Below are 22,704 nucleotides of genomic sequence, written 5' to 3' on the forward strand. Positions count from 1 at the left end.
TGCAGTAGCTGGATCTCAGCTCACTGCAAGCTCCGCCTCCCGGGTTTACGCCATTCTCCTGCCTCAGCCTCCCGTGTAGCTAGGACTACAGGCGCCCGCCACCTCGCCCAGCTAGTTTTTTGTATTTTTTAGTAGAGATGGGGTTTCACCGTATTACCCAGGATGGTCTCGATCTCCTGACCTCATGATCCGCCTGTCTCGGCCTCCCAAAGTGCTGGGGTTACAGGCTTGAGCCACCGCGCCCGGCCGACAGTTTTATAATAGAACAGAAAAGCTTCAGTTTTCAGGAATATATTTTAGTCGGCTTGTTGAAACACATCTCTCTTCCTGAAAGCAAGCAATTCTTGAAGTGGATCAACCTTGTCATCATATCCCTTTTATTCTCCACCGTATGACAGTCCCTGTAGCATCTTAGCCACTGCTTTTTTGTTTTTACTTATTTTCCACCCCAACCCCCCCACCCCACCGCCCACCCCCAGTAGCAAAATGAAGGCATGCCGGGACGCAGCAACTCAACATAAAAAGAGGACCCTCCATGCACTCAGCTCACAAGACAGTTTTATTGAATTAGTTGCATGCAGGAGCAGTTCTGTTCTTCCCATGAGCAGCAGATTCGAGTGTTATCGTGCAGGATCCAGAGCGGGGAGTGGCTGGGCGAAGTTGGGGGCCTGGAGGCTGGGGCCTGGTCACTTGGTGACATGCAGAGCTCTCTCTGGGGGGCTGCAGCTCATCTCGGGGGAGCTGGACTCAGATGCCCCCGTAGGTCCAAAAGCAACATTTACATCTCACTTCTCCCTGAAATAAAAAAGAGTTATCCACCAAATAAAACATCCTCCAAAGGAAAAATAAAATTCCCAGTAACTTCCTGGCTTTGTTCTTGGGCTCTGGCTCCAGGTGGAGTCATTCCCACCAGGCTATGGAGTCTGCACTTCGTCTGGTTTTTTGTTTTTGTTTTTTTGGCTCCCAGAGACTCACTGGGCCCTGCAGGCTGGCAGGAAAGGCCCGCCTGCTCACCTTTGCTTTTTGCGGTATTCCTGCAGCGCTTTCTCCACCACAGTCTCCATAAATTTAGGGTTCTTCCTGGAGACCTCTACAGGGACCGTCACAGTGATGGGATCAGAGTCAAAGAGCTTCACGACCACCTCAGTGACACCGGAAGGAACACCTGAGTCAGAAGTGTGGGAAGCCACCTAAATTGAACAAAAGAAAAGAGCTGAAACACTGTGGTCAAAATGTGTGCATTTTGCAACAGAAGTCAGGCTTCTGATAGGAAAGTCCTCCCGCTCCTCTGAGAAAACCCAGAGCGCTGACCCCAGTGCTTCTTACGCATCTAGACATCACTACAGCTCAGTGGACAAGTGAGCTGGTTCCCAGACACTCATGTGTTGGGGCAAATGCCATCTGCAAATGACCAGCCCAGGGAGCACCCCAAAGAATAAAAGTGGTTTCCAAACATTTGCTCTGGGCAGCCATTGACTAGAGTAGATGTCTACTCTAGAGTAGGTCAGACTAGAGTAGAAAAGGAATCCAGGGGACCTGGAGGGAAGAAAGAAAAGAAAAAGAAGGGTGCCCAGTACTAGAAATAAGTGTTTTTTATTTGATTTTTTTATTTTATATTTTATTTTGGTTTTTTCTTTTGGTTTGTTTGTTTGTTTTAAGAGACAGAGTCTCACTCTTCACCCAGGCTGGAGTGCCATGGTGTGATCACAGCTCACCGCAGCCTCCACCTCTGGGCTCAGGCAATCCTCCCACCTCAGCCTCCTGAATAGCTGGGACTACAAGTGTGTGCCACCACACCTGGCTGATTTTTGTATTTTTTGTAGAGAGGGAATCTTGCTATGTTGCCCAGACTGGTCTCAAATTCCTAGCCTCAAGTAATCCTCTTGCCTCGGCCTCCCAAAGTGCTGGGATTACACGCATGAGCCACCATATCTGGCCGAGAGAGAAGTTTTTATCACTGGCAGAGAATGATGTACTAATTCACAAGCCATTTTACATGCCAGAGGGCAGCCATGTAGCTTTGAGGAAAGAACAGAGGCTTCTGGTTTATTCATAGGTCTGTGCACCAAAACAAAAACAACAACAACAAAATACAGGCTTGGCAGTCAGGCAGTCAGGTTCGAACACCCACCCAAGTCACCCATCAGCTATCACACCTTGGACCTGGGCCAAGCTGTGGAACCTCTCTTAATTTGCTCCTCTGTAAAATAGAGTTATATTTTCCCTGAGTGGGTGATGAGGCTTCAAGGCAACAAGGGCACCTAACGTTTTCTATTTCCTGCCGTGTGAGAAATGCTTGGTCAAAAGCACACGTGCCCCTGCTCCCGATCACAGCTCAGGGTCCCCAACCACAGCATGTGGCTGGGACACAGCTCACCGTGGTGACCCGCAGATAGTACTGGTCTTCGCCTTGCGTGAGGTTTGCCAGCTGGGACACCCAGTTAAACTGCTCGTTCAGCTGCTCCAGCAAGGAGGAGGTGTTGAGCATCTTCCACTGGTAGGACTGCAGCAGCTCGTTGTATTTCCTGGTCAACCTCTCAGCGACCTGGAGGGACTCACTGAGCTCCCGCCGCAGCTGAGCCTGGGCGGGGTTGTTGGCCGAACAGTCTGCCCAGAGATGGAAGAAATGAAAGGCAGAGGTGTGAAGGAAAGGCTACAAAGGGATAGAAGTATGAATGAATGGAAGTCAGGACATGCAGCCGGGAACAAAAGCAGTGCTTCCCTAAGGGAAGGGCCACAAACTGGAATTGTCCACAACAAAATAAAGGTTTTGCCTCAGACTATGAATCTAGATGCTGCTTCCATCATCCAGAAAGTCTTTTGGGTTTTTTGTTTTTGTTTTTGTTTTTTTGAGACAGAGTTTTGCTCTGTTGCCTAGGCTGGAGTACAGTGGCGAGATCTTGGCTCACTGCAGCCTCGACTTCCCACACTTAGGCTATCCTCCAACCTCAGCCTCCTGAGTAGCTGGGGCTATAGGCACATGCCACCATGCCCAGTTAATTTTTGCATTTTTTGTAGAGATGGGGTTTCTCTATGTTTCCCAGGCTGGTCTCAAACTCCTGGGCTCAACCAATCTGCCGAAAGTGCTGGGATTACAGGTGTGAGCCACCATGCCCAGCCTGAGAAGCCTTGCTCTGGAAAAATATGTCAACTGACCTAAACAGTGTGCTTCATGACATCATTGATTTATCTTTGGGTGCCAGACCGTTATCTCTTTGGTGACAAACTGTGTTGACCACACTTCCAAAAGCACTGATCTCAAGTTCTCCATGTTCTCAGATCTGGAGTGGCTCTCACTGCCCTAGTCCCTCCCAGGAATCATTTCCAAAGAGGAGGAATATTACTCACAGCTGCCATTTGTGTGGTACCACCTGTGTGGTACCACCAGACACCACAGAAAGTTCTCTCTGGATATCCTTTTTCCCTAAGAATTGGATCTGTTCTGACTTAAGGATTAGCACTCCTATTTGACCAATAATGAAACTGAGGCCCACAGAAGTAGTAATAAGTAGCTTACCTACAGCCATAGAAGAAATGATCTCTGGGCCCAGGATCGAACCAGGGTCTTCAGCTCCAAAGCCTGGGCTCTTCCTACCCTGGGTCTGTGGTTCTGGACAATCCTCTAAGCTTGTCTTTTTTTTTTTTTTTTTTTTTTTTTGAGATAGTTTCACTCTTGTTGCCCAGGCTGGAGTGCAATGGCATGACCTGGCTCACTGCAACCTCCACCTCCCGGGTTCAAGCAATTCTCCTGCCTCAGCCTCCAGAGTAGCTGGGATTACAGGTGCCTGCCACCACCCCCGGGTGATTTTTTTGTATTTTTAGGAGAGACGAGGTTTCACCATGTTGGCCAGGCTGGTCTCAAACTCCTGACCTCAGGGGACCCGCCCACCTCGGCCTCTCAAAGTGCTGGGATTACAGGCATGAGCCAATGCACCCAGTCCAAGTTTGTCTTTTGAGCATGTCTGCAGAGGTGGCAGTTCCGGTGCCAAGAGTTCATGCAGCTGACACACTGGCACCTGGTGGCCAGGGGTCCTTGCCCGCCCACCTGCCCGCCCATGGCTGGTCACTGAGTTCATCAAGAGGGCAGGGAAAAGAGAATTCATTCCTCTTGGCCCTGAGCTGCAGGTTGCCAGATTCATTAAGAGCTGGAAACTGCCCACTAGCTCTTAAAACTACTATTTTTCTCCCCCTAAGTTATTTCAAAAATATCCAGAGGCAGGTATATCGGATGTGAGTTAGGGGAAGGGAGATTGTGCCTATGCTTTAGGATGATGACTGCAATTATTTATAGTAAAATAAAATGTTAGGTGGGGAAAGAAACAGAATTACTAACAAGATGCCAGGTTGAAAATAAACATGTAATGAATAATCTTCACTATTTTACCAAAAAATAATTTAAAAATAAAAAAAATCAGCCAGGCGTGGTGGCTCACACCTGTAATCCCAGCACTTTGGGAGGCTGAGGCAGGCTGATCACTTGAGGTCACGAGTTTGAGACCAGCCTGGCCAATATGGTGAAACCCTGTCTCTATTAAAAATACAAAAATTAGCCAGGCATGGTGGCGCACACCTGTAATCCCAGCTACACAGGAGGCTGGGGCAGGAGAATCGCTTGAACCCAGGAAGCAGAGGTTGCAGTGAGTGAAGACTGTGCTGCCGCATTCCAGCCTGGGTGATAGAGTGAGACTCTGTCTTAAAAAAATAAATAAATAAAATAAAATAAGAAAAATCCTTGAGAGCCGAGGATTAGTCTAGAATAGAGGTTCTCTACTGGGGTGACGCTGTCGCCCAGGGAGATTTAGCAAGTTCTGAAGTTAGTTGTCACAACGAAGGGAAGGGAGCTGCTGCCCTCTAGTGGGTAGAGGCCAGGAGTGCTGCCAAACACCCGTGACTGCTCAGGACAGCCCCCCACGACAAAGAATGACCTGGCCCAAAATGTCGGCACTGCTCACACCTGTAATCCCAGCACTCTGGGAGGCCGAGGTAGGAGGATCACTTGAGCCCAGGAGTTGGAGACCAGCTTGGGCAACATAGCAAGACCCCATCTCTACTAAAAATAAAAAAATTAGCCAAGCATGGTGGCGCACCCGTGTAGTCTGTTACTCAGGAGGCTGAGGCAGGTGGATCAGGCTGCAGCCACTGGGTGATAGAGAGCGACCCTGTCTCAAAAAAAAAAAAAAAAAAAAAAAAATCAATAGCACTGAAATTGAGAAATCCTGATCTAGAGGTCCCAGGCAGTACATGCTTATATGGTTGCAAGCACCTTAAATAACAGTAGGCAGTCCTCTTCAGTGTGGACTATTTAGCTCAGCTTACAGAATTACTCTTACCAATAATCCTCTAAGAATCTATCTCAGGCCAGGCACGGTGGCTCACACCTGTAATCCCAGAACTTTGGGAGGCTGAGGCGGGCAGATTACTTGAGGTCAGGAATTCAAGACCAGCCTGGCCAGCAAAGTGAAACCCTGTCTCTACTAAAAATACAAAAATTAGCTAGGTGTGGTGGTGCACACCTGCACTCCCAGCTACTGGGGAGGCTGAGGCAGGAGAATCACTTGAACCCAGGAGGCAGAGGTTGCAGTGAGCCAAGATAGAACCACTGTACTCCAGCTATAATCAATGACTGGTAAGACTGGCACCAGCTGCACTCTCAGCTGTAATCAATGACGATTAAGATTGGCGCCAGACCTGAGCCCAGCCTGCAACAACAGAGTAAAAATCAGCACAAGAGGTCCAACCTGGGCCCAGGCATCTGGACATCTTTTCTTCAGGCCCTAACGTGACTAACTTTCTTGTGGTGAGGTACCATGTAATTGATGCCACTCTATGATATTTTTATAGAAAAAACCCCAAGGCCTGGTTGTGCACTCATCTGCAGCGACTTACACTTCAGCCTCTTAAAGCACGACTGTTTATTTTGCAGTGGCTTCTAAAATTACAGGAGTGAGGCTAGGAATGTTTAACTAGACCCTGGCGGCCTGCCATGGGAAACTCAAACTAAGCATTAAGTAAGAGCAAAGCCACCAGACCGATGAGCTGTTTACAAGGGGAAACAATTAACTCTTTCTGAGTATGAACTGCTGTGTACCAGGAACTAGTCCGAACACTGTCACAGCTGTTATCTCTAAGTGGAAAGAAGTTAACCCATAAAGAGAGCTGATGAAACGGAGGGAGACAGTTGAAGGGAAATATTCCCTTTGCCTAGGGGACCAACCAGCCAACCAAAGGGACTGTTGCTTGGATTCCCAGGTACTGAGATCTGTGACTTCTGTGGCCAGAGGCTGCGAGGGGCCCTGGGAGAGAACACAGTGCCCTAGGATTGAAGCCCAGCTACCCATGTCGGGGTCAATCTTGGATAAGTTGTTAACCTTTTTACGGCTCAGTTTCCTCAGAGGGTCATTCTGAGGAAATGTATGTCGAGTGTTTAGAACAGTGCCTGGCCTCTGGTCAGTTTTGTTAAACAAAATACATACTGTCTGCAATTTCATAATCTGCAGAGGAAAATGAAGATGCCTACAATGCTTGGCACTTGGGAACAGAATCACTGGGGAGTCCCAGGGGGATGACTTTTTTCGACAAGCTTTTTTCAACACGGGCCCGATGGGGTGGAGGGCACTTTTACATCTCTATCGACGTCTCACCGACTTCAGGGACAGCCTCGCATCATCCTCTCATTCTAAGATGAGGAACCCAAGCCGCGTGAAGCTCAGGACCTGCCCCAGGTCACAGCTCAAAGGCGGCAGAGCTGGAATCCAAACGCTTATCTGTCTGACACCATAAAGGCAGTACCAGTGAGGCCCCAGTGACCCCAGGACAAAAGGTATAGGAAGGGGCAGCTTGTGGTCTGGACCCCGACTCACCCACAGACAAGATCTCCCGGCACTTGTCACACTGGTCCTTCATCCGCAGGCAGCCCGTGGAGTTGTGGCGGATCTCCCGGCACACAGTCCGGTCGTCGTCACCTTCTGGGGACACACGAGGGAAGAAGAGTCAGTCATCCAGCCATGCAGAGATGGAACCCACTGATTCCTATTGTTATTTTTATTTATTTTTTATTTAGAGACAGAGTCTCACTCTGTTGCCCAGGCTGGAGTGCAATGGTGTAATCATAGATCACTGCAGCCTCCAACTTCTAGGCTCAGGTGACTCTCTTGCCCCAGCCTCCCAAGTAGCTGGGACTACAGGTGTGCACCACCACACCCGGTTAATTTTTTTAAGTTTTTATTTTTGTAGAGAGAGGATCTCACTGTCTTGGCCAGGCTGGTCTCAAATTCCTGGCCTCAAGTGATCCTCCCGCCTTGGCCGCCCAAAGTGCTGGCATCACAGGCATGAGCCACCATGCCCAGCTCACTTTTCTTCCTCTTTAAATAAGGATAATATCACCCTTGTGATATTGCTGGGGAAAAATCGAGATGACACCCACTGAGCCCTCGGCATGGTTCTCAGCATCTAACGGGTTACTCAAAAGGCCGTGAGCTTCCACCCCTTCTCACCTCGTATGAATTCCGTGGGCGGGTGCTGGAAGGCCGGGCTGTGGAAGTGGATGTCCATGGCCTGCTGAGCCTCGTGTATCATCTCAAGGAAGGGCTGGAACATGGCGTGGAAGTTCAGGGGCTCATAGGGAGAAAAGGGCATCAAGCTGCGGACGATGCGGGACTTGGGAAAGAAGAAGTGAGGCCTCCGGTGGGGCAGGCTGAAGGGCAGGAAGTGGTAGGAGTCCTGGGGCTCCCGGGCGAAGAACCTGTCCTGGAAGAGCTCGTCCATGATGCTGGATGCGCGGCTGAAGCGGTCCTGCATGACATCCATCATGTGTGTCTGCTGCCGGTCGTTCTCCAGCAGGGAGTCTATGCGGTCGCCGTTTATCCAGAAGTAGAAGGGTGAGCTCTGGTTCAGGAACTCCTCGAGCTGGGACAGCCAGCATGGGCACAATTAGGAGAAGCTCACCAAGGCCATGGCCTTCTGGCCTCCCACTCCCTCGGGAGCCAGGCCAGGCCCTGCCCATGGCTGTAACAGTCACACAGCAAGTGACCAACAGCCCAGCGGGACCAGCCCCCAGCACCCCAACTGTCAGGTCCATGCCCTTTCCTTTTACCTCCCTCCATGGGGGACAGTTTTGAGACACCTGGGAGGCCATAAGAGTCACAAGGCCCAACATTTCAGGTTCATCCACGGTCATCTTTGGCCACCAATGATATCCACCCCCTGCTCAGCTAAGGGCCAACTGATGTGACTTCAGGGACTGGAGCAATTCACTGAGTCCCAATCAAAAAAGCCCTGCAGCAGAGGACAGGAGCAATACTAATACACTAAAAAAATCTTACATTGGCTGGGCACAGTGGCACACATCTGTAATCCCAACAATTTGGGAGGCTGAGGTCGGAGGATTATTGAGCTTAGGAGTTTGAGACCAGCCGGGGCAACTTGGCCAAACCCCATGTTTACAACAAAAATACAAAACTTAGCTGGGTATGGTGGTGTGTGCCTCTGGTCCCAGCTACTTAGGAGGCTGAGGTGGGAGGATCACCTGAACCCAGGAGGTCAAAGCTGCAGTGAAACATGATCACACCACTGCACCCCAGCCTGGGTGACAGAGTGAGACCCTGTCTCAAAAAAAAAAAAAAAAATTCTTAAATCCTTCCACATAAGTGGACACAGGGCTCTGCCATCCCACAAAGCGGTTATGTCATCCAGCTAAGCACTGCTGCATGAGTTTTCTAAGAGAAGGTAGATACCTGGCCTACATCCTTTTGATGACTCCACTCTCACTACTCATGCCAGACATCACCAATGGAGCATGGCACTCTGGGACCCAATGCAGCCAGCCAATACTAATCAATTGCATCTGGCATGTGGAATGAAGCATATTTCACTAGGCTCCCGTCCTTCCCCACTCAGCCTTGGCCACTGATGTGTCCCTTTTCACCTGGCGGCCAACCAGGCCCGAGCCACTTCTGCAGACGCGTGCGTAGAACTTCATGCAGGTCTGTTTCAGGCAGGGCTTACACTCTTCCCAGAGGGCCATCATGGTCTCATTGCACACTCCTGGGAACTCCTTCAGCTTTGTCTCTGATTCCCTGGTCTCATTTAGGGCATCCTACAGGAAGACACGAGGCTGGCTGAGCCACACAGAGACCACAGGCTCACACACTCAAGGAGGTGCTGGGTGCCAGGCCCTCTGCCCAGGGCAGGCCTTCCCACAGGATGGCCACCCAGCATGCAAGTGTGCACCCCTGCTCCAGTTCAGGCTTCCCTTCATTCACCCACCTGGAATCCCCTTCCCACTGGCTTGAAGAATCCACTCACCCTTTAAGATCCAACTGTTCCCTAACTCCTAGAAGCTTCCCAGCTCCTGGAACCCATGTGGACAGCACCTCTCTCTGATTTAGTGCGCTGATCATCTACTCAGTGACTACCCTCTCACTGAAGCCTCATTTTCTATTCTCTGCTTCTGGTATTTAAATTTCATCTTCCAAAGCAGGCTGCAGACTCCCTGAATCTTATCTTTCTATTGCAACCATGCCCCCTGGCATGCAAAGGGAATGGCAGGCTTTCAACACCAAAGCCACACCAGCTGTCAAAATTCTCTAATGGGTCCTTGCCATTTGACCCAATAATTCTCTAAGAATCTATCTCAGGCCAGGTGCAGCGGCTCACACCTGTAATCCCAGCACTTTGGGAGGCCAAGGCGGGCATATTACTTGAGGTCAGAAGTTCGAGACCAGCCTGGCCAACATGGTGAAACCCCGTCTCTACTAAAAATACAAAAATTAGCTGGTGTGGTGGTGCGCACCTGCACTCCCAGCTACTTGGGATGCTGAGGCAGGAGAATCGCTTGAACCCACAAGGCGGAGGTTGCAGTGAACCGAGATCAAACCACTACACTCCAGCCTGGGTGACAGAGCGAGACTCTGTCTCAAAAAACAAAACAAAACAAAACAAAGACTCTATCTCAAAGGAATCCCCTGACAAAGAAAAAGATGCTTAAAAATATTCGGTACAGTATTAACTTATGGCAAAAAAAATAAAATCAGAATCAACCCAGATGCTTAAAAGAGACAGGTTAAACAAACTGTGGTTCCTACAAAGAGTAAATGGTACATCATTACAAAGGATGTTTATAGTCCATTTTGAATATTATCATATGTACTGTTTATGTGAAAAATTCATAATTTTGTGCATAGCCACTGTCAAAAAAGCACAGAGGAAAAGAATAGGAAGAAATAGATCAAATGTTAACAGTGACTTGTCCTTGGGCAAAAGGATTATGGAAAAACTTTTCCTCTTCTACTTTTCTATATTAAAGTCTCTATAAATAAGTGTGTTAGTCTTCAAAAAAAAATTAGCCTATCCACACCCCAGAGTTACGTGAGGTCTTTGTCCTGCTCCATCATCCCCTGTTCCCTGCTGGGCAAAGACAGCCCACCTCCCTCTGAGCCAAGACACAAGTGCCACCCATGCTGCCTACTTCCTTTCCTTCTGGCTCACCTACTCCTCAACTAAGAAGTAGCTCTTAGTTGTAGCTCTTTGAGACACGCTCTTTTCTCCAAATGTGATGTGCTTTATTATAAAACCAGAATTGTTGAAGGTCAAACTCCAGTGATAACCACAAAAGTGTGAGCATGAGACATGCTCCTTCCCCAGGAGCTATTTGAGGATTCTCACAGAATGGTGAGAACTGGCCTGTTAATCCCAGCACTGTGGGAGGCCAAGGCAGGCAGACCAAGAGGCCAAAGTTAAGAGTTCGAGACCAGCCTGGCCAATATGGTGAAACCCCACCTCTACTAAAAATACAAAAAATTAGCTGGGTGTGGTGGCGCGTGCCTGTAATCCCAGCTACTCAGGAGGCTGAGGCGGGGAATCACTTGAACCCTGGAGGTGGAGGTTGCAGTGAGCTGAGATTGTGCCATTGCACTCCAGCCTGGGCAACAGAGCAAGACTCCATCTCAAAAAAAAAAAAAAAAAAAGAACGCTGAGAACTGATACTGAGGCCAAGAAAGGGCATGAAGCTTGAAAAAAAGGTAGAGCTGCATCCAGGCCAGCATTCCCTGAAGTGGCTTCCATGGAGCTGTGCTCAAAGCAGCCAGAAAAAAAAAAAAAATGAATTCCCTGGTCAATTTGGAAAACTCTGGGTTTCATGGAGTTACACAGGTTTCTTTACTGCACAACATCTCAGAGCCTTTGAAATGCTTTTAACATGCATGATGGATCATGAAGCTGGCAGGTAGCTACATCTTAGCATCTGAAGTAGGGCGACCGTGAGAGGAGGTTTGTAGGATACTCTTAAGGAGACTTGATTTCTTAAATAAGTTGTTCATTGAATTATAGTGTTTTAGTTTTGTCGAATCATTAAGCACAGGCTAGACCTGCTATATCCACTACTGGGCTTAAGATGTTTCTTCATGAAGTAGTCCAGAACTCTAGGAAGACGTGGGGTGCAGTGTGCCTGCCTTAACCCTAACCGTATCAACCCGACTAGATAAGCTTCCTGAAGGTTGGACACCACCCCCGTCTGGGCCCCCGCCGCCACCCCATCCAGAGCCTGCTTGGAACTACTACGTGGTCAGGGTTTAGAAGCATCTATTGAAATGAATCTGGGCATTAGGCCCTGGGCCAGGCTTATAACAAAACCTGATCCAAGATCTCACTCCCTGATGCTTTCAAAAGCGAATGAACCTTTCCTACTTCTTAACTACAGCCCCAGCATCAGCTGACACAGCCTGGGAGGACCGCGGGTCACCATGGCAACCCAGCAAGGCACCGTGCAGTGACCCCCTCCCTCCTTTCCAGTGGGATGGTCGAGGCAGGGCGGCGTTCGTGGCTTCTCCTGACCTCTTTCTTCTTCTTGGCTTCCTCTAGGTTGCTGAGCAGTGTCTTGCGCTCTTCGTTTGTCTTTTCTATGAGAGTCTTTATCTCTTTCACCCCGTTGACAGCATTTTGAATTTCCTTATTGAGGTACTTACTTCCCTGATCAGACATTTCTGCAAGAGAAGTGCAAGAGGTAGCATGAGGCAAGAAGAAGACGTGGCCTCGGGATGTAACCCTGGAATGAGCTGGAATGGCCAGAAAGGCCCGTTCAGTTCAGGGGCTGTCAAGGCTGGGACCCCCACCCCTGCCGGCAGGCAGCAGCATGGCCCCAGCCTTTCCCTGGCACAGGCTCCCATCACAGGCTCCTTGCTGACTACACCCTACTGCTCAGAAATGCAGACCATGGGAGCTGGCACACCCAGAGCTATGCCCAACCACTGCCATGTGCCCCTGGAGAATGAGCCGGGTGCAGAAGAAACTTGTCAAGGAAAAAAAAAAAAAAAAAACCAGAAGTGTCAGCTCTGAAGCATCAAAATATAAAATTTGTCATTTTGGACACAAATCTTTCTAGAGTTCAGTTTAACCAGACATGTGTATTTCTTTGTTCCAATGCAGTGCCAGGTGACAGGAATAAGATGAGTAAATAAGGCGTAGCACTGATAACAAATGCAGTGAAACACTGTGTCACATAAGTGCTACTTCACTGGTATTTATCCCATGCCAAGCACTGCGCCAAACACTTCATGTGCAGTTTACATAATGCTCCAGCCCCCTACCATGCCCACTTCACAGAGGGAGACATGGGAAGTGTGATATGATAGGTAGGGTCAAAGTGTCAATCAGGTAGGAGGAGTACATTGTGGAGGTCTAACATACAGGTGGTGCTTATAGTTAATAACACCATATTATAACTGGAAATTTGCTAAGAGAGTAGATTTTAAGTCTTCCCACCATCCCACCATACAAAGTGGTCATCATTTCAATGTATGTGCGTTTCAAAACATCATGTCATATACCTTAAATACACACAATTTTTATTTGTTAATTGTATCTCAATAAAACGGGGGGTGGGGGAAGTGTCATGAGATCAAGATAGTGGCCCAAAGTCACCCAGCTGAGAAGAGGTGAAACAGACTCACACCCATGTCTGATCTGGGTTTTTAACAATGATCCTGCAGAAGCAGTCAGCTCACAGGAGGGACAAGCTCTGGGCACTCCAAAGGGGAGAGGGATAAGAGCTCCAGTGGTCCAGACACAGCTTCGTGGAGGAGGCCTGGGAGCTGGGCCAAGGGGCCTGGGAAGGGAACAGCTGAATGAAATGCAGCAGCTGAAGGTGCTTGGGAAATGCCTGCAAATGCCGGCAGTCTAATGCACGCAGAGCCTGAACCAGGGGCCTGGGAGCAGAGGCTCAGAGGGGGCCCAGACACAGGCACCCAGACCCAGTGCAAAAGATAAAAACAGTCTGTAACACTGGGGCCTGATAGAGAGGCACTGAGCGGAGTTGGCTACCCTGCCCTCTGACCTCATCACCCTGTGGCCAGAGGAACATCACGCTTGGTGTACTCACCCTGGAGCTCATTGTCCGAGACCGTCTGGTCCCCCAGGACCTGCCCACTCTCCCAGGTCAGCAGTAGCCCCACAAACAGCAGCAGAGTCTTCATCGTGCCTCCAATTCTGGAGTCCTCGCACGCCTCTGTTTGCAGAGAACAGGAGACCATCATGGGAACAGCTTAGACAGCCTGCTGGCGTCCCGCCCACCTGCCGCCTGCAGCAGCTCCCCAGGGCCTCACTGCCCTCAGCTGTCCCCACAGCAGGCACTGCTGCACTTTTATTCCTGAGGAAATGGGGGAAAGAACCAGACTTGCCATGGACACCTCAAATGAAAGCGAAGGCAGGAGGTGCAGAGAGGGAGGGACTGCAGGACAGCAACGTTGAGTGGCCAAAACAAGAACCCTGGCATTGGAGGAGCCAGGCTCTTGTCCAAGCCACATCCTCCCCCGCAATCAGCGAGGCACACAGGCTTTCTGCATCCTGGCCTCCTTGTCCAGAGTGGTATCGATCATGTCAGACACTGAAAATACCCGCCTTAGGTCACGCATCCGTCCCTCCCCATGCCACCTCCACAGAGGGACTGCATCCCACAGACCAGCCACGTCCTCTGCATTGTGCATCTAAATCTTCACCCCAGCAGACACTCCCCATCCACCACAGCGCTGCAGCCCCCAGGGGGTCTCAGCACCACCTGAACTTGATTTTCAAGAGCTGGAGGCAGCAGCAGCCATTCCTTCACACTGAATCCATCTGCATCCCTAGTGGGAGGCTTGGACCTGGCTGCCTGTGCTTTCAGGGGTGGAAGTAGTGGAAGCCAGGAAGGACAATTCCCTTCAGAGAGTAGAGCGAGTTCGCAGTAGCCCGAGGAGCAACCTTCCCAGAGAAAACTCCCTTTGGAAGGATGAGTCCTTTTGCTCTGCCAGGCGCTCCACACGGCCCATCCCCTCTAAGCCCACAGCAGGCTGCCCTGCCAGTGTTCCTGCCACCACTGGGCTGGCTGCCCTGAGCCAGGGGGCACAGGCCACAGCCCCGGTCTTACACAATGGACCCTTTCCCAGAAGCTGAGGCTGTTGCATAAAACAGAAACCCCTCCCCCTGCACCCCACCCCTACCATCTCCCCTCCTAAGAACTGCTTATCTGAGCTCACCCATTTCCCATAACAAAACCAACAGGAAGGTGGGGTTCCCCTTCCTGCAATGGTTCACATCCAAAGCCCGCTCAACTCAGCAGGCCCATCTGGACACTCAGTAGCACATTAACAAGGAGTGCCTCTCACGAGAAGTAATCAGACACACAGAGCCAGGGAGCAGCGTGGGAGAAGAGATGGGGTCAGCGCCTTCCCCACAGACGGGGTGGGTGGTGGAGACCGGGCTCACCAGGAAGGCTGTGGTCTCACGGGCTCTGCCCCAGCTGCCCACTGAGCCCTGAAATGCCTCCAGCAGGAACAGAGCCTTTGTCATGCCGGAGAGAAAAAGCCAGCCAGAAACATCTCGGCCAGGGGCCCCTGAAAGCAACAACTTCTGGAAAAACCCATTCAGAACTAGGTTCTGACCAGAAGACAGGGTATTGGGCCCTGAAGAATGGGGCAGCCAAAGGCAAGATACAGGAAAGGAATTCCAGACTCAGCAGCGGGCATAGAGAGCCTGGGGTCCCTGGTGAGCCATCCAGCTCAGAGCTGGGAAGGGGGTCGTTCTCTCACCCAACCCCTCCACCTTAGCAGTGAGGCTGAAGCCCAGAGAGGGCATGGGACTCCCTAGGGCCCACAGCATGCTCATGGTAACCCCAGGATGAGCTCCCAGCCCTCCCGACCCCTAGTCCAGTGTTCTTTCCTTGATTCCAAGTCACTTAAATATCTGAGCCTCAGTTTCTTCATCTGTAAAATGGATCTAATCCACACCTCAGAGAGGAGAATGTGTTCTGTAAACAAGAGGGTCTTATGTAATCATAGTAAATTCTGACTACTTCAAAATTAGACTGAGGTCTGAGGCTGGGCATTGGCAGTGTCTAATCAACATGTCTGGAGAGGGGCAGGAAAACCGAGACAAGCACACAGAGGCCACCTGTGGTCCCCCGGACTGTGTGGCTCTGCTTTGGTGAAATGATTGACCACTTTTTAACGTACTTATGAATCACTGCAGGGCTGGTTATAATGTTGGTTCTGAGTCAGAATCGGCTTTTTCAGCCAGTCTGCAGGTGATGTGGATGCTGCTGATCCGAGGAATGTTCTAGAACCATGACTACAGAGCCGACCTCCTTTCCTTTGCTCAGACTCACCACCCCCTCATCTCCTCTGCCTCCTGGGAGCCTGGCTGCCAGCTGCTCTGGGTGGAAGAGCCATGTCAAGGCCAAGGCCCTCGAGTCCCCAGCACTCCCACACAGCCTTATTCCCCCTAAGAAGGCTTAAACCACCTGGCCTTGCTCCTTCTACCAGAAAAGGCCAGTTCTGTGGACAAAGGGGCTGTGCAGATGAAGAGGAGGAGGAGATGGGGTGGGGAGCAGGCTGACTTTGAGAGCAACTCTGCTCCAGGCACACTCTCCTGGGAGCTTTGAACTGAGCAACTTCCCAAAACATTTCCAAGCAGGGCAGGGCTGGAGGCTTAAGAAAATCAATGACCTGGTGGGGCGCAGTGATTCACGCCTGTCATCCCGGCACTTTGGGAGGCCAAGGCAGGCAGATTACTTGAGGAGTTCGAGACCAGCCTGGCTAAGGTGGTGAAACCCTGTCTCTACTAAAAATACAAATATAAGCCGGGTGTAGCAGCTTGTGTTTGTAGTCCCAGCTACTCAGAGGCTGAGACACGAGAATTGCTTGAATCTGGATGGCGGAGGTTGCAGTGAGCCGAGATCCTGCTACTGCACTCCAGCCTGGGCAACAGAGTGTGATTTGATCTCAGAAATAATAATGATAATAATAATAATAATAGAAAGAAATGAAGAAAGAAGAAAGAAAGAGAAAGAAAGAAAGAAAAAGAGAGAGAGAAAGAAGGAAAGAAAGAAAGAGAAAGAAAGAAAGAAAGAAAGAAAGAAAAAGAAAGAAAAAGAAAGAAAGGAAGAAAGAAAGAAAGAGAAAGAAAGAAAATCAATGACCATGAACAGGGAGCTGTGGGGAGGACGGGAAGACAGCGAAGAGGGCAACGGCTGGTGAGGGTTTTAATCCCAAAGCCCCGGCTCCTATCTGCCTCTTCAAATGGAGAAAACTAAACCAAAAGGAAAATAAGAAAAATAGTCACCTGTAATTCATACCACCCAGAGGCAAATGTTAGCACCGTGGTATATTTCCTTCTGTCTTCCATGCAGTTTATACAATCAGATCCTTCACATTCACCATCTTCAAATATTCTTTAACAACATACTTTTGTGGCTATGTAATACTCCACTTTCTCACGGACCCAAGTTTATTTTACTATTCTCACAAGATTGGCCGTTTCAGTTGTGCCCAATGCCCCACTACTATTATAACTTACATTCTCATGGGCATCTTTTTTTTTTTTTTTGTATCTGTACTTACCTTTAAATTCCTAACCTCTCCCTTTAAAAAATAAAAATAAAAATCAGCTTCTTTTTTTTTTTTTTTTTTTTTAACTAGGTCCAGAAATTCTGGAAGGTCAGGAGGCTTTGGCTGTAATCCCAATTCTGATACTTATTTGCTGTTTAGTGTTGGCACCAGTCCTAAACCTCTCCAGGTCTCAGATTATCATCTGTAAAATGAAACCGTGGAATCAGAGGTCTGAGGCCTGGTGGAGCTTGTGTGACTTTTCTCTGATGCACCTCAGATGCATTAGGAGGCAGAAAAAGTAGGATTTCGGTGGTTGCAGCATATACTTAAATCCGCAGGCTCATACTTACAGGCACAGTGTCCAGAGAGCTAGAGAATTTAGAAGAAGACTGGATGACTCATGCATGCAAGCCGAGAGCCACAACTGAGAGATCCGCATCTTCGCAGGGGACATGCTGCAGGAAGGAGCTCCGTGCAGGCCAGCTCCGTCACCTGCTAGCCTGGGTCTCCCGCAACGCGGCAGGTCTCCAAGTCTCAGTTTCCCCATCTTTGCGAAAGGATGATCATTATATCCGCTCTATTTATCCACCACAGAATTGTGGTTGGAGCTCGTGCGCTCAGGCAGCGGTTGCGCCGGGGCCCCTGGTTCAGCTGCCTGGTGATGGGGCTTCGGCCACCTCCCCTCCCTGGCTTCCTGGGCTCCGTCGAAAGCGCAAGGGTTGTGACTGCGAGCTCTGTCATCCCTCTCTGCCTGGCTACCAAACCCTGCCCGCCCATCCGTCCCGGTGTAGCTCTGCGCAAGGGTAGGGAAGATGGGGACATCTCACCGGTCAGCGGCACCCGGTGCCCGCGCGCTCCTCCTGGCGACGCCGCGTGGTGAGCACTGGGAGGCGCCTTATTTATAGCGGTCGGCTGGCACACACCCCCTTTGGGGCTGGCTGCAAACCTGCATGACTCACGCCCAAAGAATGCCGCGGAACTCAAGGGGAGCTTTCTGGAAGCCGGGAGGTGGGGGCCGGTGCAGCACCGGGCTAGGGGCGCCGGGGGGCGCATCATCACCGCGAATGGCTGTGCTGGCTCCAGGGGAGACCCTGAGGTGCGGCCGCTTGGTGCTCCCGGGAGGGAAGAGCCTGAACTCGCTTGCCCAGCTGGGCGCCCCTCTCACGCGGTTAGCCCGGCCCTCTGTCCCAGTCCAAAACACAGTCTCACAGTTCCCTGGCCCCATTGAACTTAACCTTCACATTACACACGCGCCACTTGGCCCATTTAAATAGTAAAGAGTCAGACATAAAGAGGGTGGGATGGAGAGGGGCCTTGTGCTGGAGAAGAGGGCACAGGAGGTATTGAAACGCCTTCTCCTGGAAACATCACACTGATGAGGTCCTTGGACTGAGCCGCCAGGCCTGGAAGAAACAGAATTGTGTTTAGGAGTGATCAGAGCAGATACGTGGAGAGCCTGAAGGCCTCTCTGGGCTCCTTGATCCACGGAGCTTAAGCAATCATTGTCCCCATCCTCTTGGAACCCAGCCAAGCAGGGTGGGCTTCATGGGTGTGGGACCCTCGCAGATCCACGTTTGGTTTAAGGGGCTACTGTGACAGTCTTGAAATTCTTCATAGTTTTTGAACCAGTGGCCCTGAATTTTTATTTTGCACTGAGCCTTCCCAATTAAGAAATCAGATCTGTGTCCAGAGGGGTTTGCTGGTCTCCAACTGCTGAAGTTCCTTCTGCTGAGAGCAGGGAGAATCCTGTGGCAGCCACCCCAACCCCTGACAAGGAGGGGGAAATCCAGGAACACTGGAGGTGCAGCTAATTCTTGGGGAAGAAACTGAGCCGTCCATTTTGGAGCCAGGGATGTTTGAGCCCCAGGAGAGAAGTCAAGGGGCTGACAGTTGGGGCAATGGGTCGACAGGGTGGGCACAGGCAGCCCCACTGGGGGTGGCAGACTTTGAAAACCGTGTGAAACAAAGGGGCTTAAAGGAGAGCTGTGTGGTCAGGGGCTGAGTTTTCCCGTTCAGGATCAGGACTATGGAGGCACAACATGGAGGCCCAGCGCCTTGTTTGCCCAATGTCCTAGAGCCGCTAGGACCCCAGCCCTTTTCAGGAGGCAGCCTGGGGGAATCTTCGAGGTCCATGAAAAAGTGGGAGAACCCGGACCAGGTCCATGAAAGCCTGATTACAGTCCTAGGTGTGCCCCGAGACACTGGGTGACCTTGGACCAATCACTTTGCCCCTGGGCCTTGGTTTCTTCCATCTGGACAATAAAGAATCGGGAATGGATCATCTCCATGGCTCCCTGCAACCTAACCTAGTGCCAAACCAAGTATAAGAACATTAGCCCAGAAGAAAAAAACAATGCCCCAGAAGAAGCTTCACTTTATTTTTCTTTAAAAAAAAAAAAAAAAAAAAAAAAGGAAGTCTAATTATCAGTAACAGCTACATTTTCTGTGGACAGCGCCTCCTCCTTATCAATGCCTGAGGTTAGCAGAATTGTTTTTGAGCTCGCTCCTTGTAACTTTTCTGTTCTGTAGCTCCCCCAGCATCCGGAACAGGAGGCATAAATCTAGTTATATTTTTAAAAATTAGACTTTGGAGGTCAGTCAGTGAGATCTGCCTTAGCCATCTGAATTAGGGGAAGGGAGGAGAGGAAGAAAGGATTTGGGAGAACATAGCATGATTCACAGAGTCACAGTTGATCCCTTGGGAATAACTACTTGATTATTCCCACTACTAATCAAACAAGGTTCAGAAGATCAAACTTTGAGGGAAAAAAAGGGTGAATTTTGAAAGCGCCATAAATGCATCACCAGATGTTTAATATTCTAAGTAGATCATAGAGATTGATTGGTTCAGGACTTGCACACTGCCTGATTCCTACTCCATCCCCAGCATCTGCACCAGGTGGTCATCCTGCCCGTGTTTGAACACCACCAATAACAGGCAGCTCACTACCTTCCGTGCAATCATTTATCTAGTAAAGCTTTTGATAAAGTTGGGGCCTTTTTTGATTGAGTCACAGTCTGGCTCATGTATGGGCCAATCCCGAGCCCAGTTCTGCCCTCTGGAGCCACAGAGAGAAAATCCAGCTTCTCTCTCCCATAGTGCCCCTTCTGATATTTGAAGGCAACTTAGTCTGCTTTTCCCAGTGACCTCCAAGCTTGCAGCTCCTTGCCTTGCCATGGTTTGCAGACTTTTCCCCAGCCCTTTGGCATTCTGGACCTCATCTCTCTTGAAACTCTTGGCCCAGCCCTGGGCCAGCCAATGTCAGCGGGGAGCCTTGGGCCAGCCAATGCCTGGGGGCCTGAGCACACAAAGCAGAGCAGAATCACTCCTTCCCTTGCCCTAAACACTCCAAATAAGCTTTATCAGATGCTGAGTCACTGGGCTGATTCATACAGAATGCATCATCTTCTTGGCAGGTGCTGCTGCTTTATCCTCTGTCTCCCATCATAGCTTTAGCTTGATTTCCTTTATTGGAGAGTCGGGGCCATGGGGAGGGCCAGGGAGCGACATGTAAAGACCCTTGCATTTATCTGTTTATCTATTTATGCTTTGTGCGCCATCTCTGGCTGCCTGGATGTCTCTGGGGCTGCTTCGCTACGCAGTGTCCTTATTACACATCCCCAACCAGGCTTTGTCTGGCTCAGCACCACGAGCAGCACAGCTCAGCCAACAGTTTGATACAGCTGGAACAAACTAGGAATGGGCAAGAGCAGTATCCTGTGGCCTGTGATTAAGAATCACTCTCAAATTGGCGTGGTGACTCATGCCTGTAATCCCAGAACTTTGGGAGGCTAAGGTGAGAGGATTGCTTGAGCCCAGGAGTTCAAGACCAGCCAGGGCAACGTCGCGAGACCCCGTTTCTACAAAAAATAAAAATAAAAAATTAGCTAAGCATGGTGGTGCACGCCTGCAATCTCAGCTACTCAGGAAGCTGAGATGGAGGATCGCTTGGGCCCATGAGGTCAAGGCTGCAGTGAGCAATGATCGCACCACTGCACGACAGCCTGGGCAGTAAAGTGAGACCCTGTCTCTGAAAAATAAAATAAAATAAAAAGGGAATCACTCTCTAAGGGGAGTGGGGAGGGAGGATGATGAGAGATTGGTCAACCAGTACACAGTTAAAGTCAGATGGGAGGGATAAGTTCTGGTATTCTGTTGCACAGCAGAGTTGACTATAGTTAACAATAATGTATTGTGTATTTCTTTTTATTTAACTTTTATTTTAGGTTCAGGGGTAAACGTGCAGGTTTGTTATAGAGGTAAACTTGTGTCATGAGGGTTCGTTGTACAGATTATTTCCTCACCCAGCTACTAAGCCTAGTGTCTAAAAGGTGTTTCTTCTGATTCTCTCCCTCCTCCCACCCTCCACCTTTATCTAGGCCCCAGTGTCTATTGCTCCCCTCTATGTGTCCATGTGTTCTCATCATTCAGCTCCCACTTATAAATGAGAACATGCGGAATGTTGTTTTCTATTCCTGTGCTACTTCACTTAGAATAACAGCCTCCAGCTCCATCCATGTTCCTGCAGAAGACATGATCTCGTTCTTTTTTATGGCTGCATAGCATTCCATGGTGTATATGTACCACATTTTCCTTATCCATCTGCCACTGATGGGCATTTAGGTTGATTCCATGTCTCTGCTATTGAGAATAGCACTGCAATGAACATATGAGTGCATGTGTCTTTATGGCAGAACAATTTATATTCCTATATATACCCAGTAATGAGATTGCTGGGTCAAATGTTAATTCTGTTTTTAGCTCTTTGAGGAATCGCCACACTGCTTTCCCAAATGGTTGAACTAATTTACATTCCCACCAACAGTGTACATTAGCCTTCCCTTTTATCCACAACCTCACCAGCATCTGTTATTTTTTGAATAATGTATTGTATATTTCAACATAGGTAGAAGAGAGAACTTACAATGTTCTTGCCACAAAGAAACGTTTGAGATGGATTTGCTAATTACCCTAATTTGATCATTACACAATGTGTATACATATCAAAACATCACATTGTACCCCACAAATATGTACCATTCTTGTGTCAATTTTATTTTTTTTTAAGACTTAGTAAAAGGCTGGGCGCAGTGGCTCACACCTGTAATCCAAACACTTTAGGAGGCCAACGTGGGGGGATCACGAGGTCAAGAGACCATCCTGGCCAACGTGGTGAAACCCCGTCGCTACTAAAAATACAAAAATTAGCTGGGCATGGTGGTATGCGCCTGTAGTCCCAGATACTTGGGAGGCTGAGGCAGGAGAATCACTTGAACCCGGGATCTGGAGGTTGCAGTGAGCTGAGATCGCGCCACTGCACTCCAGCCTGGCAACAGAGAGAGACTCTGTCTCAAAACAACAACAAAAACAAACAAACAAACAAAAAACCTTAGTAAAAAAGAAACACTTTCCAAGCTGTAATTATTTAATGGGTATATACATTTATTTAATCAATTACAGGCCCATGATAAACTGGTGGCTAATAAAATCATATCCAGTGAAATCAGCCCACAGACGATACAGAGGTATTCTGAGTGATTTTCCCCCGACCTCCATAAAGTCCAGAAACTTTCACTCCATCAGTGGGTGTGTCTCATCTTCCCATTCAGGAGCTTCTTGGGGAAAGTTCTGAGGCCAGCCAATCCTGAACTGCTTAGCATGTGCCTACAAGTAGACAAAGGTTGCTTATGCTACCTTCACTATCCCTCATGCTATTGACTGGCTATGTGGTCTGTATTTCACTCCAGAGTTGCTTTACCGTGACCTTTAGCTCCAATTATTAGGTGAGTGATCCCTTAAAAAAAAAATGGTGCCAGATCTGCCTTAAGTCAAACCTGCTTTTTCCACAAC

At 49.4% G+C, this 22,704-nt stretch overlaps 1 protein-coding gene across 3 annotated transcripts; it reads right to left on the reverse strand.

The window, feature by feature from the left end:
- Nucleotides 1-541: 541 nt before the first annotated feature.
- On the reverse strand, nucleotides 542-17,985 carry CLU (clusterin). 3 transcript variants are annotated; one of them, XM_005562916.4, is made up of 9 exons: nucleotides 17,681-17,985; nucleotides 13,373-13,498; nucleotides 11,830-11,978; nucleotides 8,924-9,094; nucleotides 7,494-7,905; nucleotides 6,861-6,965; nucleotides 2,378-2,607; nucleotides 1,015-1,190; nucleotides 542-795 (listed from the first exon to the last, which is right to left on the reverse strand). In XM_005562916.4, the coding sequence occupies exons 1-9, from the start codon at nucleotides 17,907-17,909 to the stop codon at nucleotides 786-788; spliced, it is 1,608 nt and encodes a 535-aa protein (XP_005562973.3). In that variant the 5' UTR covers nucleotides 17,910-17,985; the 3' UTR covers nucleotides 542-785. The 3 variants fall into 3 exon arrangements, with proteins under 3 accessions (XP_005562973.3, XP_045254003.2, XP_005562974.3); XM_045398068.2 differs by having other exon boundaries at nucleotides 17,204-17,728; XM_005562917.4 differs by lacking the exon at nucleotides 17,681-17,985 and adding an exon at nucleotides 14,048-14,119.
- Between the last annotated feature and the right edge of the window lie 4,719 nt (nucleotides 17,986-22,704).

The sequence above is a fragment of the Macaca fascicularis genome, chromosome 8 (assembly GCF_037993035.2).
Source record: "Macaca fascicularis isolate 582-1 chromosome 8, T2T-MFA8v1.1".
NCBI lineage: Eukaryota > Metazoa > Chordata > Mammalia > Primates > Cercopithecidae > Macaca > Macaca fascicularis.